The sequence below is a fragment of the Bombus huntii genome, chromosome 17, assembly GCF_024542735.1.
Source record: "Bombus huntii isolate Logan2020A chromosome 17, iyBomHunt1.1, whole genome shotgun sequence".
Lineage (NCBI taxonomy): Eukaryota > Metazoa > Arthropoda > Insecta > Hymenoptera > Apidae > Bombus > Bombus huntii.
The window spans coordinates 4,390,064-4,408,355 of NC_066254.1; the positions used below are offsets into that span (position 1 = coordinate 4,390,064).

The 18,292-nt window shown below is 42.9% G+C and overlaps 1 protein-coding gene across 12 annotated transcripts in view; it reads left to right on the plus strand.

The window, feature by feature from the left end:
- The window catches only part of LOC126875225 (cyclic nucleotide-gated cation channel alpha-3-like), a 217,648-nt gene that overhangs the window by 92,892 nt on the left and 106,464 nt on the right, over positions 1–18,292 (plus strand). For 10 of the 12 annotated variants that reach the window (XM_050638030.1, XM_050638022.1, XM_050638024.1 and 7 more), the window contains one exon: positions 12,116–12,193. The exons of the other annotated variants lie outside the window; for them this stretch is intronic. In XM_050638030.1, coding sequence (XP_050493987.1) covers positions 12,116–12,193 — 78 coding nt within the window. The remainder of the gene's footprint in view (positions 1–12,115; positions 12,194–18,292) is intronic. 12 annotated transcript variants of the gene reach the window in all.

Genomic DNA, 18,292 nt, shown 5'->3' on the forward strand with positions numbered 1-18,292 from the left:
AGCCGCTCCTTTCTATATCAACACGAACGAAATGTCTTTAAAGAAATCTCGCAAGAATTAATATCAGCTAGAATGACATGTACGATCGATTTGCTTTGAGCTTTCTGAAAGAAGGAGGCTGAAAGTCTTTTGAGCAGACGCTCGAACGAAATAAAATCTCTCGTGTAATTTAGAAATACACGTTACTTCTCCAGAGAAGAGTCTTACCGATACACGATCTCTGATATTCTTGTTAATAAAGAGAGATTATTTCATTAGGCGAGAAAATAGAGAAATGTTGATAAATTATAGGATTTAACGAAGGAGAGATTTCGCATTTTATACCGAATTCGTATATTCACGGGCAATGTGTAATACGATGTATTCGCCTAATACGTTGTACCTATGTAATTGATTTTATCGATTATACGAATTTAAAGGGACCAGGCACCGTGCGTCGTTGACCGCAAAATAAATCGAGTCCGCCACACCGTACCATTCTTCCGACAATAAGAATATGAGATACGTGCTCAATTTATATCACGGGAGGAAACAGTGATTTTTTACGATGCAGGATAAATCGCCTAGTTCCCCCTGGATTACGCGATTATTAATGATAGGACGATTTAAAAGTTTGCTTGAAGAATTCCACGTCGCGGCGCCGTTCCTTTCTAAACATTCGCAAAATCCTCCGACGAACGCATAATCTCTTCAGTCATATCTCTGCTCGAATCTTAACGATTGGACGTGTGAACAGAGATTCCAGTGAAATAAAGTTAAAAGAAATCGAGTCTTCGATGCTTTCAGAGACAAGTAAATGGAATAAAAATTTCACGAATATCTGGTAAATAATCGCTCGAGTCAATGAAGGGAAGCGAAGAGGTGTAGCTTAATTGAAAATTCTACGTGCTACCGCCTGGATGTTGCTTATCTGTTTGGTCGTGACGCGTTAGCGGCTTCAGTTTTGCTTGGTCAAACAGTAGCAGACAAACAAAGCGGCAAAGATAAACTCGGTATTGTACACAAAATGTATGGAGCGAATAGTTATAAATGGTTTTAGCCCTCGTTGTTAACACGGTTTATATCACGCCATGTTACCTAGGTGGAGCATCCGACAGGAGAAAAGAGCGATGGTATGGGTTTTGTAGATGTTACGAACTAACAGTAAATTATTTCTTCCGGTGCCAGTACGGATATGCGTATCGTAGATCAGACGCCTTCGAACGATCATTGCGAGAAATTCGTACAGAGACTGATTAACTGAAAGATCGTATTCACCGTTGAAAATGAAATTGCTTCTCTGGAAAAGCTGGATGGAACGGTTGATTCAGAAGAGATGGACATTCTGAGCTAGTGATCGAGCCACGACGAGCTACCGTGAACTACAAAACTCGTAATCGTACTCAGCGTAAATACCGCAGGATCGCCAGTTAATGAAATTCGATGATATCCTGTGACTTAATAAACGGAACATAGCTACCCGTATCAACCGAAGATTCAATCGCGTATAATCAGATCAAGCTTCGACAAACTGACGCTTGCACGCAGCGCTGCTAATATCAAAATCAACGAATCGATCAGAAACACCGATCATCGTCACGCGAACTGCCCTCGCCGACCACGAACACGCAAACTTCTTGCATAACTTCGCTGGGTAGCGTCGATAATCGATGCTGCCCTGTGTCGATTGATTCTCCGGCAAAGATTAAGTTGGATGGAATTACCTGACCATAATCGGTACCATTGATAACGTATAATAGGATTTCGTAGCATTTCTACGTTTCGAGTTAATGAAAAAGACACCCGAAGAAGCTATCTATCTACTTTAAATTATTACTTATTCTCCTCTCGTTAATTATTACTCAGCCTGAAAAGTTACTCGTCCTTGCTAGTTCGCCTCTGGTTAATTTGGTAATTCGGGGAAATCAAAATCCTGATGTAGGAAGACTGTGTCCAAAGTTGTTCCATTGTGCCTCTCGTTTCGTTTTCAGGATCTTCATTACGAGATGGGCTAAATCTTCCTAGCGATGATTTATACACGTGTCCCGAGATAGATCTATCATAACTTCTTTGGCTACTCGGTCGGCTCTTCCATTCTGCGCGATCCCAACGTGGGGCGGAGGATCCATAATACGTACTGTACAGTGATATTTTCTTTACGAACAAGTTCTATATGAATTTCTAATGCTCGGAGAACAGTGTCCTTACTGGACATTTTGTCGTTAATGGCTGGTAGTACACTTTTGGATCCAGACAGAATTAATGCATTACATTAGAATTTCTCTTTAGCTGTAATTCGTGCATGTTTAATTACCATAATCTCTGCCGCGAAGATCGATGCGCCTCGCGAGTCCGACTCTGGTAGTGCATACACTACATCTATTTCGTTTTTAGAACCGCCAGTGTAGAAGGCAGCGTGGTCTTGCTACGTATTAAGTGTCTCATTAGTCAGAGCGATGAACGCATCGGGCTTTTGTCTGGTTTTGCGTAAACCGAAAACTCCAGGCTGATTTCGATGCTCGGCATTGTACAACGTGGTAATTTCAACAGTGTCCCAGAGTCGGTATATCTTCTTTTCCCTAATTTATCGCCAAACTGTAAGTTGCTGTCAACTACCGGAACCAGAAATGGGCGAACGTTAATCGTTCAGCGAATGGAGGGAAATTTTGGGGGAAATCTCCAGGGGCTATCGGTAATCAGGGAATCGTTACGCGTTATGTTCCAGGGTTGTTATCGCGGAGAACTTGATATTTAAATGCTCTTTTATATTTCATATATTCCGTCGTAGAACAGTTGTTGGTGTTGCAGATACTTCGCGTTAAATCGATTTGCGCGAGGGTGGTATGACGAGGTTTGCCAGGCGTTGCTGAGATTTTCCTATCGCCCCTAATAGCTGGCAACTCCACGTACACCGGCGTCGTGCTAACCCGTGTCTCAGGAGACAAACACCATCCTCACCGTCGTCTTAACGAATTCGTCGCGCTTTTCGTTCGTTAGTCTGCCAGGCTTCTTACGCTACGAAAGCGCGAGTCTCTCGTGGTTGACTTCTCAGCGCTTCCTTCGACGACGAACGAACGTCTAGCGTGAAACAACGAGTGGAAGTAGAAGCGCTGACGTGTACGGTCATCCGACGCCAAGTCAGAAGCCACGGTGGGACTAGACGGTTTTATCAGGCAACGATTTCGGTAATTTTGAGCGTCCGAATACTCGTGGCTGTGCTCAGTTTGTACGTAAGAAATTGTGCCGGGACTGTTCTGGGATACTCACGCTGTAGGAACGATCGGTTTCCCGGCGACGATCGAATTCGACGGAATTACACCGGATCCGGAGACACAGAATCACCGCGAGGCGATATTGCCTCGTAATCGTGCGAGTTCATGGAGCAGGCAGCGTGTGCACGTACGCAGGTGTGTCTGCCACATGGATGCTCGTGTTAGGGCGTTGGTTAAACAAATCGCGGAGGTACAAAGCTCGGCGTGCTCAAAGCGTGCGGCCTCTCTCTGACGCTATTGACACGCAGCGCGCTCTCGCGTTCCCTCGTGTCGCCTGGCCGTCTCTCCGGCGTTCTCAGTGTCAACGTTGCCGCGTATAAATATTTGCCTGCATCGTATTGCCGCTAGATTCGCGAGCGAAACGTACTTGCCTGCCGCCGCATCCATAATCCACGCGCTGCTAAAAAGTGCTCGTCCAAACGCATTTCCCTGATTCTCAACGGACAGCCGCATTCGCTTCGTTGCGAATGCAAACGTCCGTTGGCTCTGCAGGCTGCCGTTTACCCGCGTTTTATGCCGATTTAGATGGACTAGGCTGTGATTCGCGGGCCGCCTTTGAGTCTCTGTTTGGCCAGCTAATTAACGCGTGACGGAGCGCGTGGTGTGCGGAACGTCTGTGATTCGTCCCACGAGTGGAATAGTTTGTCAGTGATAGCGTGTTCTGGCCGGTAAATTCTCCGAACGCGATCGATCCTCGAACAACGCGGAATTAGGGATCCCGCGTAGTCGGAAAATCGCGTACATTCTGCCCAAAGTCGAAAATCACGATCGAAAGTTGGAGATACGCTCTGAGGCTGTTACGTATACCTAAGAAGCATCCAAGATGCATATAGTCAACAGGCAAATTCCAAGCACACGGTAACTCTAACAAATATATACAGTGTGGCGACCCTCGTGTCACCATAGGGACGAACACCAAACACTTTGCTGCCAAGCCCTTGCCTGACCAACTCTTTCACACAAGTAGGTACATACGTTCTCCGACTTGATCTCTGTGCTGCCAAAATTTCATGGTAGATACGCACCGATGGTTCGCTCTGTGCATTTTTACCTGCTCAATAATTTTCCACAAATTCACGTACGATCCTCGTGGCTCTGGAATTACCAAGAGAAGTCGCTGCCGTATAAGAAGGGAGCAGACGAGGGAAGAGAAAAAAAGCGTCTACTTGGATTAATGAAGTCGCGATAAAGTGGCTAAAGCGTGGCGTTCGCTCGGCTTCGAAAAAACTCAGGGGACTCGTAAGCCGAAAATTACACGGAGCTGTCCATAGATTCATAGATCCTACGACTGTGCTGGCATTTGGATTATCATATCCCTTCGGGCAACGTCCCGCGCTCGAACGCTGTATCGAAGCGATGGAGAAACATTTTGCCATGTAATTTACTCGTTTGCCTGGAATTGGCCTATCGAGGTAATGGGCCATCCGTTGCATTGGACACCGGTTAAAACCACCGGCGACTGGTCAAAGTCAAATACCATGACAAATGCGTAGCTGTATAAGCGCGCGCCTATAGGGCTAGATGTATCGAGTGGATTTATGGCTGAGCTTATTCCACGCGTATTGTATTATGGAGCAGAACGAAACGATAGAGCCTCTTTATCCAAACGTTGGTAAGAAATTTGAAAGTGTAAAATGTGCGGAATATCCAAAGTATAGCGCCTTGTATTTTACCTTACAGCCGAGACCAATTTTCTACTTTGTCAATCGTGTTCTCGGAGCTATGAGCCATTTTTCTAAAAACCTACGGTCTAGTTATTGTCCGTTGTTGTTGTTGTTGTTATTATTATTAATATCAAAAGCTCAGACACGCGAGTATTTTCGTCGAGTGATCGTATTTGTGGAAAAGACAGCTGGACGCATACGTATGTTGTAACGCGTCAACAGGAAAAATAAAGCGGGGGGCAAAGGTTGCCCATTTTAACGAGGGCTGTCGGTATACAAGAAACTTTGTCCAAGAAGTTTGCGCACCTCCGAAATTATTTAATGTCCCGTCGACTGAAAGAACTAGCCAGACCCCCCTCCCACCCTCTCTTTGCAAATCGAGTAAAAAAACAGCCTCGTTATTTGTCGGCCGCGCGAAACGTAGTTCTGTACTACTTTGGCACGTGGCGAGCCGAACGAACGCGATTTATTACCACTCGTCCACGATCTTTTTCTCCTATTCTCTCCGTTTTTCTCCCCCTTCTCTTTCCTTCTTTTCCTTCTTCCTTTTTTCTTTTCCTTTTTTTTTCTCTTTTTAAGCTTTAAAAACCGATGAATTTTCCACCGATAGTAGGCAGATCGGGGGGGAAATGGAATCGTTGGCAGTTAAAAGTGGAATCGTTGGCAGTTAAACGAGTAAGCTTTATGATCTATGCGCGGCTTGCTTCTCCGATGCAATTTCCAATGGACGCGCTGGTAACATTCGTTGTTCCTCGGATTTGTATTTCGAATATCGCCCTGACAGAAAGGTGTAATACATCTTTTTCTACGCTTTACAACGTTTTAGTTCTATACACCTTAAGTTCGTAGCGATTTGGTTTGATAATATTAATTTAATTAATTTAATTAAGCCATTCTATAACATTCTCGATTGAACCATCGATTTTCGTATTACCATAATTCAGGAAGAGAGTAATATAGTCGGTGGGATTTCTTAGCTAAGTGCGCCGCCAGAAGCAGTGGCATAAACGATATCATCGCGATCTATCTTCTTCTGCGTGACTAGCCATTTCGAGACCCGAGCATTTGTCATCGCTTAAAGGACCATCAATTTTCGACTGGACGATTCCTCTTGAAAATATCGATATTCCACGCACATCCCAGGGTTTCGAGCTAAATAAGTTTCCAGTCATGCTTTATTCGAGGAAAAGTGTTTGTGCCTCTGCCCGAATTATTTATACGTCCCCCGTTGCGCCCTTTACTTCTCTCTTCTCTTCTCTTTTCTTCTTTTTTTATCTCTGGCTATTTCTTCTTTTCCTAGAACGCTTCGTCGTAAATACCTACCGATATCAACAGCAGAGACAAAGGGAGAGGGCATTATGCACGCGTTACGTTCGCGTAGCATTTTTTAAAATTGAAACGTCTTCGTTTACGTCGTTTACTTCACACGGATGAGTGCTTCAAACGTAAAAATGTAACACGTACATCGTTTAACGCGTTCTTCGCTTACGAAATAGTTTGATTTACGTGAAATTACCTACTTGTCGCAATCGTTCAACTGTTTGTTGCTTATTATAATAGCTACGGTGTCATAAGTAGCTGCAAAGACGTTAACAGAAAGATTAATTCAGCCCGTTTTCTGTCATTAAATTTTCCTGGTTTCTTGAAATAAAAAGTATGCCAGAGATTCGAAGACACAACCTGTGTACGTAATTTCACGCAACACGTTGAAGACACGCTCCGTGCTACTAGAAAATATAATGCGACGTCGTAATAAGAATTCGTAGCGAGCTAGAGGAATCTTCTAGCTGTGTGACAGCGTGAGTGACGCTGAAAAAATTGCCTTACATTTTCCATTGGTAATTCAGCAGAAATATAGCCACGTCTCGGATTAAAACGTTCCAAGCATTGACACTCGCTCGTAATTTAAATCGCGTACACCAACCGATGGCTAGTATCGCCATTTAATCGATGTACGACATACAGAAGATTCGTACGAAGTTGCGTTCACGTGTTCGCAAGCTGCTGGTACGTTAAGCTTCCCCTTAGAACTCGTTTTATTCGCAAATTAAATTTAGGACAATCAAAGACACGGAAGATGATGGCAATTGTGCGTTCGAAACGACTAGCTTCCATGCAAAGGGAGGACGAGGCGAGGATATACGGCTTCTGCGTTGTTTTATGTTGTTCGAGACGATCGTAACAGTTGGAAGAAAGGAGCCAATATCGAACGATCGATCTCTCACATCTTGCGACACGCGGCGTAGCTGTAAGTACGCTCGGAGTTGCAGAGCCGAAGGCGATACAAGTTGGACCTACCAGCTGATAAAGTAAATTTTATTTCGACTTCTAGAGGTTTTCACGGCGGATGAAATGAACGGAATTGTAGTCTCACAGAGGTTTTCGAATCGCACAGCTTCCACTGTATTACGATAGAAATTGTACGTTTGCTGTCTTGAGCTTCTGTTCAGCGTAGGTGTGTTATTCGTGCTAACAGTTGACGCTGTAAGTGGTAATGTAAATTAGTAGCGAGCAGAGGCACGTATAAAGGATGATTTCGTTCGAGTGTTGCGTTAAACACGTACGAGGTGATTCGAATAACGTCGGAAGTTGGTTAGAAGAGCGTATTGTTTTAAGGGGGATAACACCTGGTCGTAGCTTTCCTTTGCTCGTTGCTGGGAAGCAATTTAGTCATAGCTTCCCTTTCTGTCCACGATTTTCCCTCGCTCGTATAGCGTCCTTTCGACCGCCCCAAACTTAAGCCAAATTTATACCGTTTCATCCTTTCATCCTTGGTTTTCACACGCGGACGCTCGAGCAAAGACAACGATGAAACTGGAACTACGCAGAGAGTCGAAAATGCGAATCGATTCTCGAAAGCTCGAGCTTTAGCAATTTTCTAACCTCACAGCTCTGTGAGGTCGCGTTTCCTCGTATTTTACGAGGTGGTACAATTTTCAAACGCCAAAGTGTCGTCGATGAATTTTGTATTGCCAATTATTGCTCCCCCATCGTTCGATTTCGCCGCTAAATATTTTCACACAAAATCGCATCGATGTCTGCGCGTGATCTTCGATCGAGAATTTATCCGTCGACGTTTAATCAGACTCGATGTTGATTTCGGAAAATTCGACGCTCGTCTTTGAGTTAAACCGCGTTCTCGTCTTTCGGCCGTTTCACTGACGGCCGGATCATTCGATTTCACGTGACCACAAGCGAATCAGGAGCGCAAAGCCGATTACGCGGCCGCGATAACTATTATCACGGTTTACGCAGCTAATTGCTAAACTGCGCGAAACTTTGTCGTTTACTTTCAATTTGCTGACCGATCGTTGCAATTGACATAATCCAACCGATTGACATATCAGACGTGTAAGTGCAATTTTGTTGAGGTAGATTTATCGCACGAAAAACACCTGCCTTAAGATTGGCTTGTCCCTATATGCTCAGTTTCTGACGCTCCTGTGTAATATGGTGTCGAAAAAGATATACCACCATGGTACCTTGTTGATCTCCTCGAACAATTCCCCCAAAGCTTTTTTAACTTCGTTAGTCCTAAACGTGACTATCGGTAACATCTTTTCAAGAACACTACGTATAGTTTAACTTGTATTTATCCTACAACAAGTAGAAAAGTTGGGAAATAGAAATGGAATAGGGAGGAAGACGAGAACGGGAATAGAAATTAAAATAGCGATCGAGGTAATAGAAATAGGACGTCTATTTGCACGAATCTTTGATTTCTCCTCGGTAGAACTATATTTTCCCAGTGTAAAACATTTACACTCGCAAGGGAAATTCGGCAATCGGAAAATTCCCCAAAAATTCGAAGCTTCGAACAAACGTAGTTCGCGCGATGCCAATAGCCGAACAATTTTCTTTTCCTGCTGAAAAACAGCCCTAGGGCTGAAAATACCGCCCTGGGGTTTCTTTTTTTTTTTTGGTGGAATCCAAATACATGCGACGGTAGAAGAGGAAACATCGAAAAATTATGAGCGCTGCGGATAAATTCTCAAAAAAAGAATATATTTTTTTTTCATTTATCGCATCCGTCGTACAGACCGTACAGACGACCGCAGCTTTTAATCGAACTTTTTTCCTTCGTCTCGCGTACTTCCTTAAATATTCACGATTACACGAGGAGCGAAGATTTCTTTGCGAGGGTGTTTTTCACCCCCAGGATCGTTTCTCAGCGGGAGAAGAAAATTGCTGTGTTATTAGCATCGCGCGAAACTACGTTCGCGCAGAGTTCAGTCGGCTACGGTTTTCACCGGAAACGTCATTTATTTTGCCATTTTACCGAGTCTGTCTGTCCGGTGGACTGCACTACCACTGCGCCACGACTTTAATACACGGTTATACTACTGGCAATAATGATAACGTTTATGACGTATACAGCCTAGCAAATATACTTCGCTTGGCATCTCTGCCGTGATCCTCGTGGATATTGATTCCGCCGACTCGTAAAGCTAAATTCCCGCGGTTTCCACGACGAGCTTTGACTCTTCCCGCTTTGATATTTAAGCTGTTCAACAGGGTTGACCGACGACGGATGATGAAAGTTTGTTTTCAAAGAACCTTTGCACGTCTTCGTTTTTCTTCGTCTTTTTCCATTTGTTTCCTCTTTTCGTTTTCTTTTCTTTTCGTGTGTGTGTGTGTGTGTGTGTGTGTGTGTGTGTGTGTGTGTGTGGAAATGAAGTATTTCGCGTTTCACGAGTTTTCAATTTAAAACTTGAAACGGTCGCCAGGACTGGCCGTCTTTGGAAGGAACGCGGAGCGCATTGAATTTTTTCCAAGAGCAGAAGCACGATTCGCCAGCTTTATATTATCCTCGGGTCTTTGGAATTTGTCCAGAGACCTGGACAATCGGTCAATTGGTTTAACGATGTTGTAACCGTAGCGAGTAACCGCGTTTGTCCCATCGAAGGCACGTTGATGATAATTGCAGGAACGCGATTGCGTTGTTTGCCATGTACGAGCGAAGCTTCGAGTATCGTTGGTTCGCTGCAGCAACGACGCGATTAAAAAAAATTACGACTCCAGGAAATGCGCGTTTGAACGTCGGTTCAATCGGTGAAACCATTGGTCCCAAAATTGTCGAACTGTGAACGATTCTTTTACACGTAACACTCGCACGAACTTAGCGGTTTCACGCGTTACGTATCTGTTTTATATATTTTTAGCTAAACTGCTGCAACTGTTTTACACGCAGTCCATTACGCCCTTAACCACCATGTGTTGGATCTGGTAAAACGAAATGCGAATTATACGGGTAGATTAAACAGCTGTGCTGCTAAACTTTTTCGCCAGTGTGTGTCACGCGTGGCGCGCATTCCAAGAGGAGATGTTCCCTTAAGCGTTTAGGTATGTGCAGCGTAGGGTTCGTCAAAGGCTTCTAATTAAAGCAAGCCAAGCGGTTAATTCCAGAATCCGTTACGGTCATCCGCATACACGTTCGTCCGTTGGTCTTGAAGATGAGCTTATGACACGTTAATCGCCTACACGACGGATATACCGATTTCTGTCCTAATTAAAGTTGCAGCCTCGTCGGATCGTACGTCGATGGGCTTTCGTACGTGCAAAGTGTAATGTATACCTGTCGGTTGGCTGTTCGATGAACAAAACCTGTGGTTCCAAAGCGATTACGTTAGGGCCGACAGGAAAAGTAGCGTCCGTGCCGTTTTTAACCAACTTACTGCTGCGATCTCTTTGAAAAGCGGCTACCTAAAACGTGTAGCAGATAGCAAACGACGACGAGTATACTCGTCGAACGCAACGTATATACGCGACGAATTATTTTTTCATTTTATTAGCACAATTTTCTGCAATTGTTAAATTGCAATTTAAACGACAAATTGCGAGTGTACTGAAATGCTATCGTTGAAAACAGCTGACTGGTTGAGGTAAAGCGAGAAGGATCTAGCCAGCGAGGCAGTGGTCGTCGTGCTCAATGGTTTTCTCCAACTTTAATCGAAGTAAAAACTTTGCCGGAATAATCGTATGGCCAATCGCGCGAAATGAAATAAAACTTTGGATTAATAAAGGTCTGCTGCGTGAAATTTACGTCGTTAATGACAGAGCAGCGAATTAAAATTTCCGATAGCAAACTACTTCACAATTTCCTGATTAGTGTCCCCGTATTGTTATTCGTCTGTTTCACCATCGAAACTAAATTCCAGTTTCCAGCGACGCGTTCATCGCATTGGCCGTTGTCTCCGTTTGTTTCTGCTCTCTCGCTAACTCGCGAAATAGATGTTTAATTCATGAACGTGATTAGCGAGAGGAAGGGACAAAGCGTGTAAAGTTATAAGTATAAAGTAGAATACGTAGTTTTAGTTCTCTGAATACGTTTTGATATCGGATGTTCAACATCGATGTTTACTACTGGCGAACAATTGTTGTTAGAACAACTTTTGCATCGACGAAACGTTCTGTTCGCGTATGTACGATTAGTATAAATTCGGCTATAGCAGCTTTATTTCGAAGTGCGGTGCACCACGAAGTCCATTTATCGATGTTGGACTTTGTGCCGCAATTTCGGTCAATTATCGTCGTACAGACAAGTCGGAGAACGATGGGAAATATTGAAATTGTCCGATTGTTTCATTCTTCTGAAATCCTTGGAACGAGGTTTAGATCGGAAGGATACAATATCCTATTCCTAGAAGCTGAGCGCTCCAAACGACTAATTATTTCTCCAATAACCTGGTTCGATCGTTACCTTCCGTGCGTGGCAGGTGTCCTGATACTCACGAGGGTGTAGAATTCTACAATTAAGTTGGAAACGTACGGCAACAATGGGAAAGCGGTGTAACAGAGGCGCATGAAACATCTACGTATTCACAGATCGTACGTTGCTCGGTGTAGGACGTTTACGCGTTTCATTGTCCACTTTAACGTAGAATACTCGTAATTAGCGTGAACGGCAAGTTAGATAAAGTACGGCCAATGTGAATATGTTAAACTTTCCTGTATCGTCTGTAGGTTGTGTTATTTGCAAACAAGAAAATACGACATATTGATATAATTACTGGTAATATTACGATACATACGATATTATTGTCGCCTACGTTGAATAATTTCCACATTCGCCTTATTTTATTGTTCTATTTGTCGTCATTCGACTCCATCTGCGTGTTTGTTTTTTCGATGTTACTCGCCACGTTCGTCTTTATGAATTTCAAATTCTGATGGATTAATCGTATCGTTGATAATTTGCAGACCCTGCTCATCGAATTTGGACTACGTACGAAACTGTACTTGGCCAACCAAATTATTATCCAATGCGTAGACGCTCGAGTACGTAACAATTAATTTACTACTGCAAAATATCGCACAGCCAAGTCCGGCACGAAAACACCTAATACCAGGCAATCTACCCCTTTATTTGAATGCTGTTAACCGTGTCTCCTCCCACCAGCCACTTCTTGCGTATCCAACGTCGCATCACCCGATTTGAATTTGAAGTTTGCTCGAAAATTCACCGTGTTTCGTAAAGCAAGTCGGTAGACTGCGGATTTTTATGCGTTTCTAAGATATTTGAAAATATGCGAAATTCTACAGAATGCAACGTAATATGGGAAGATGTACGAAATAATAAATCGCGGTTCTGTAATTTGTAATTTGCATAAAAATTCCCAGGCTGCGATAAACTGTATCGTATCCTTATGTGTTTCGTGTTTTTTTTATTAGAAACGTGTTACGATAAACCCAGAGTCGCAAATTTGACCTGCCCCTTTTTGCATGAAATCGTATACGAAGCATTTCTGGAGATTACGAGAAATGGACCTGCACCAGTTTCAAATTCCTCCCTCACGAAACTTCATTTATATATGTTTGTAAATTTGAACGTTTGACTCGAACAAACTAACGTTCGAGGATGAGGGACAAACGCGATGGCGACGAGTAAACTTGGCGGTTTCGCGCGATCAGGAGTTTGCTGATCCGACCGGTCGTCGATCCGCTGCTAGCTCGCTCGCCGATCGTTTTCAAGAGACGAATATCAGCCGCGATTCGTGCGTTTCTTTTTGCAGTTGAAAACGCTTACAGCGAAATCAGAGGACATCGATCGCTTTAAAAGCCAGACAGGAAATGCATTTGCCGTTGCCGGCGAATTTCCTTTCCCAGACCTTTGCCTGCGCTGGTTTTATTTCGTCGGAGATAACGTTTAAGAGGGGAATCGTGAAATTCATTAAAATAAATTCCGAGTATAAAGTGGGCGCTCGGGGTTGGATGCTCGGAACGAGAACGTCGAAGGAGGGAAATCCTTTGGCGCGAGAAATCCCGGCGACGCCATCGGAGACGAGGAACAGCGTGCACATCTCCGAAATATTATCCAGCGAGACGACCTTCTCCGGATAGGAAACGTCAGCTAATAGTCTCGAGGCCTGAAAATTCGCGGCGTCTGATTCTTGGGCCACCATCTATACATACTTGCAGTCGAAATTGATTCCATTTCTTTAAATCGTAGGAGCAAAAGTACAAATTCTAGTTATAAAGTACGTGACTGCTTCTTACATTCCGAGCAATCTCGTTAATAAACTCGTTTCCATTCGTAAATTATTCCTCGGCTGGGTCTTATTTACCGTTCAACCGCGCGTTAAAGCTCCAACGATAATTTTTTCTAATATTCATGCATCTTGGGGGCGAAGAAAAGCGCGTATCTCTCGGCGTTATCCAAAGTTAGTACGCTAAACGGATGAACTCGGCGAGTACATCTATGTTACGGTGTACTCCGGACTAGTTCTTCCAGTACGCAATTTCACGCAAATTTCTCGTTTTCCTAGCGAATGAACCTCGCGATCGATGTGGCATCCGTGATATACTTCGCTTCCGTCGCGTAGAAAACCGACTTTAACCGTGGCGTACGCTTTCAAGCCGTATCGCGGCAGGATGCCTGTGTTTTCAGCTCGGTTGAAAATTTCACGTGTTTTTAGTACCGCGGAAGTTTATGGTGCGCACGTATTTTACTAGAAACATATTACCAAGTTGATGGAGGTTACGCGGCGTAGTCGCAACGAGGCTGAGACGAGCGAAGAAAGGAAGTGGAAACCGCGGAATATACTACTTCGTCGTGCAACATCATCGACTTAACTACTTAACCTTTCCAACGAACAAACATTCGAGACACTCGACCCGGAGAAAATAGCCAGCAAATGTACTGACAAAGATTCGATAAACGGACTTCCGCCAAGTATCCTGGGCATCTCCTGCTGTCGAATTTCAGGAAAACTGCACGTTACAGGTATTTGTCGTTGAAACGCCGCGCCGTGAAGCGCGCGAACGCGGCCAGGGAACTTTGATTCTCGTGCCGAATGCACTCGAACGCGAACAACCGCTCGTTGCAGTCGCCAGTCGGACAGGTTATTATTATTCGACGCGGGGACGTTATCCTGTCCGAACTTGTATTCTATTAATTCGCCCCTTTCGCGGACTTCCGACCGGCAGAAGTTCCTTTCGGCCGGGGAAAGCGACCGAAGTCGGCGGAAAAATAAGTTTCACGGCTCTGGATGAAGAGCGTCCGCGGAAAGCCGGATATTGGAAATACGATACTTTCATCGGGCAACTTGGAAAGTGAATACACCCTTTAGAAAAGTTGCCGCGCTTCCGAAGGAATCACGTCGAGGAAATACACAAAGTGGAACGGTGTTCGTGGCGTATCGAACCGGGACGAGCTCTGAAACGCGTTAACGAGATATCTTGCCGCGAAGTGAACAGGGCAGGAGATATTTTGCGGAAGTTCAGCCGACGAGAGCCACTCGATACACGAGCCACACGCTACTGGCGTCCTTCGAGCCTGACAAATTTCGCGTTTCTACCGTGGCTTTTTGAACCTTCGGCGCGAGCGTCTGACGTCGAGCGTACGTCGTCGATTTTAACCAAACTTACCACGCATTCTTCGACTATCGAAAACGCGGTCCAAACACCGCAAATAGTTACGCCAAGATTCAGCGTGTAATATGCGCAGGTTTTAGAAAGGTCGATCAAGCGCCGACGAAATGGCAAATATCGACGATCGAACTCGTAATACCTTCTTGCAGCATAGCCAGCTTTAAGGTGTCTGAACGTCTTAAATCTTTAATCTCCTAAACTGTCTCGAGCGACATAAAGATTATTTTCAGACCAGATTTCATTGACATTTCATCAGTATGAAAAATGAGTACACGATACATAGGCGATTATTTCTAAAAGCAATTTTTGTATCGCTCGACGAAAACCCGGATCATCGATATTGGCTATGGATATGGTTATTTAAAATATTATTGCGAATACAATACGTCACTCTATTTCGTAATTATCTCGAGATCGGGGAACACTTTCGAAATGGAATTACTTAGGATATCGTTTCAACTGACACGCTATGTCATTCCCTAATTACATAAGATAATTATTCGGGATAATTATGGAACAAATTAACTCGTTCCTTGTAATTATGCTTCAAATAATTATTTCAGAGATTGACATACAAATCTCTTTATTGCCTTGTCTTTGCTATTATTTCCTTCGTCAAATTTGTCATTGAGAGATAACGAAATAAGTGGCGTTGTTTCAGACGAGTCGATGTTGTCCGCCTCTCGCGTATAAACCCGTGACGATATCGAAAATAATGGCGCGATGTAAATTATTTCGGATAGTTATCTCTTGCTTCAACTTGGAATAAAATTTGTCCAACTCTGTTCTTCGATGTTTAACGGAGGATGAGGGACAGGATCGTTTCTGCGCCGTGATCTTCCCGTAAATTTTTATCGATACCGCGCAACGCCTATAATAAACGTTGGTATTTCCTAAGACAGCGGTGTTCGATGTCGCAGTTACGACGTATCCCATAAAAGGAACTTGGCTTTGGAAATATCGTGCATGAGAAAGGTGGGATGGATCGTTTAGCGGTAATAAATGGAAGCCGTAAATTAAAAGGTTACGAGCGATGCACTGAAATCTGGTTTCATTTCTAGATAACGCGTATAAAGGACGCGTCTCGCCGCAGGATAGAAGTCAAGAACTGGAAAATGATCGTGGCTGTTACGGTCCCTATTGTCCTGTTTAGAATTTCATTGTTTAACCGGCTATCGTCGCACGCGGTGTCTGAAACAGCATCGCGCAAAGAATTAAGCGAGTCTTTGCTATGCAACCGCTGTAAGTTTGTTTAACTCAGCGTTGTCAAAATTTGATGCCCTCGACTGGAGCGTATTTGAATTATCGTATTTGGCAGGTTGTTAATATCGTGCGAAATTGTACGTTCTCGTTATTTCCCGATAGGTTCAGGTTTTGCGATTAAAAAATCTACTGACGAAAATGGAATGGAATAGCATGAAAGGACGGCTGTCGGAAAATTACTTATCGATAAATTGAAATAGCTTCTGTAATAAAGAGGCTACTCTAGTGCGTGTATATATATACATGTTATTACATATACAGCTATTAAACTTCACTTTTCTTCTGAAAGAAATCCGTTAATTTAACTTTAATTAACTCATATTGCATCGTGAAGCAGTAGCTGTCTACTAAGTAGATAGAGAACGTCTGTCCAGTTATTGACTTCTCTACTTATCAGGCAGAAGTGAATTTAAATTCATTGATCGTACGTCGCAAAATGATACGGCATTTATACAGGATTTCGCGGAAACCTCGCGGAACTCGTTCCAAACTCGTTTGAAACAAATTATTGCACAAAATTGAAAATATATTTATATTTGTTCTGTATGGTAATAAGTAGGTATAAAAAGGAAATTACTATATTTCGATAAATAGCAAATTTCAGGAAACAGATGTTCAATGACTTGCTGCGCCATGAATTAATTGAACAATTAATTAAACAATTTTCCAATCTCATTCTTCTGTCAAATTCATCTAATCAAATTCATTCAATCAAATTCAAATCGAACTCATTAAAGAAATCTCTTCGCAAATTTTTCTTTGCAATCTCCATTTTCAAACCTTTCTTTTAATAATTTTATATACATGCAACTCGTCGGGTACATGAAAGGAACGTTACTACCGCTTAAAGCGACAAAGCGTACGAAACGATGAATCAAGCAGCGAATCTTCATCAAACTTCAACTTTCAAACAGTGCTACGAAAATCACAAATAATAGGCGAGATAAAACGATGAATTGGAGACCACGTTCGATAGGATAGTAAATTCTAGGGCCCGATTCTTGGAGGAATTATCGGCCAATTGTATTTCCTTTCCGATGACAAACAATTCGAAGTTCAACAAATAATTGGTTCACCAAGTGCTGGAGTTCAAACGCTCTCGTCGGTCCAATTAGTCGGCTTCTCGCTTTCGGATAGTCAACAGTCAGTTAGCTCGGAGAATTCTGTCGCTTTCCTTTTTCCTTCGCTGTGTGTTTCGAATCGCTGTTTCATCAGGCATCGATCAATACGACGCCAGAATCCCGCTTTGATACGAATTATAAGGCTTCCATGAGATGTCGTGAATCGACATCCTCGACCGAAAGTGAATGCTGCAGAATGCATTGGTAACGGTATATTCTGATCATTATTACTTGCAATTGCCTGGACTAGCTTTATTTGATACGAGAAACAATCGAACGAAACACTTCGTGCACGGTTTGTCTACCCCTGTTTTTGACTTTTGTTCAACTTTTGTTTAAGATATTTCTTTTTATATAGTATGGTAATTTAGGATAGTAGATAATTGGAGAAATTTCATCTTACAAGTATAGGTACGTGGTCTTCTACACGGTCGTTGAATGCTGCCAACAATAACAATACCTACATTCGGGGAAATACCAAGATAAATAATTCAGAAAGCAAAAATTACAAAAATATTTGAACGCTTTGTGTTGAGCTTCCCTCGCTTGCTACTGTGTATCTCGCCGATTTCGTATCACACGGTAAATGTATTCCCTGTGAAGTAACGATTTACTATTCACAAAGCTTTATGAATGCAAAACAATATTGGTGCTCAAGACATTCATTGTTTTCGCGTTGAAAGCAGGCAAATGCTTTGTAACGTTTCGTTGAAGATATAGGCATGTACCTTTTACTGGACATTTTACTATAATAATTATACGTAGAATATTATTTAGAGAAGACTAAAAACTATATTAATGTAATTACTATAACAATTATATATGGCATATTATTCGATGAAGATTAAAAACTTTTTTTACAGCTCTTTCGCTAAACTGTGAAAGTGTAAGAATATTTTTAACATATGTATAGGAGGTTTCGTAGCTTTCATACAAATTTTGCTATCGTGTCAATGGATAAAGCACGAAAAAATTATTCAAGTAGAATTGTTTAACGTTAACGCAATTAAATAATCTACAATAATCTACAATAATCGTCGAGAACAATCGTAGGAATTCGAAAACGGCGGGAACCCGCCTGCGCGATCGAGGTGCGCAATAGCATCGATCTCGCCGCGATATC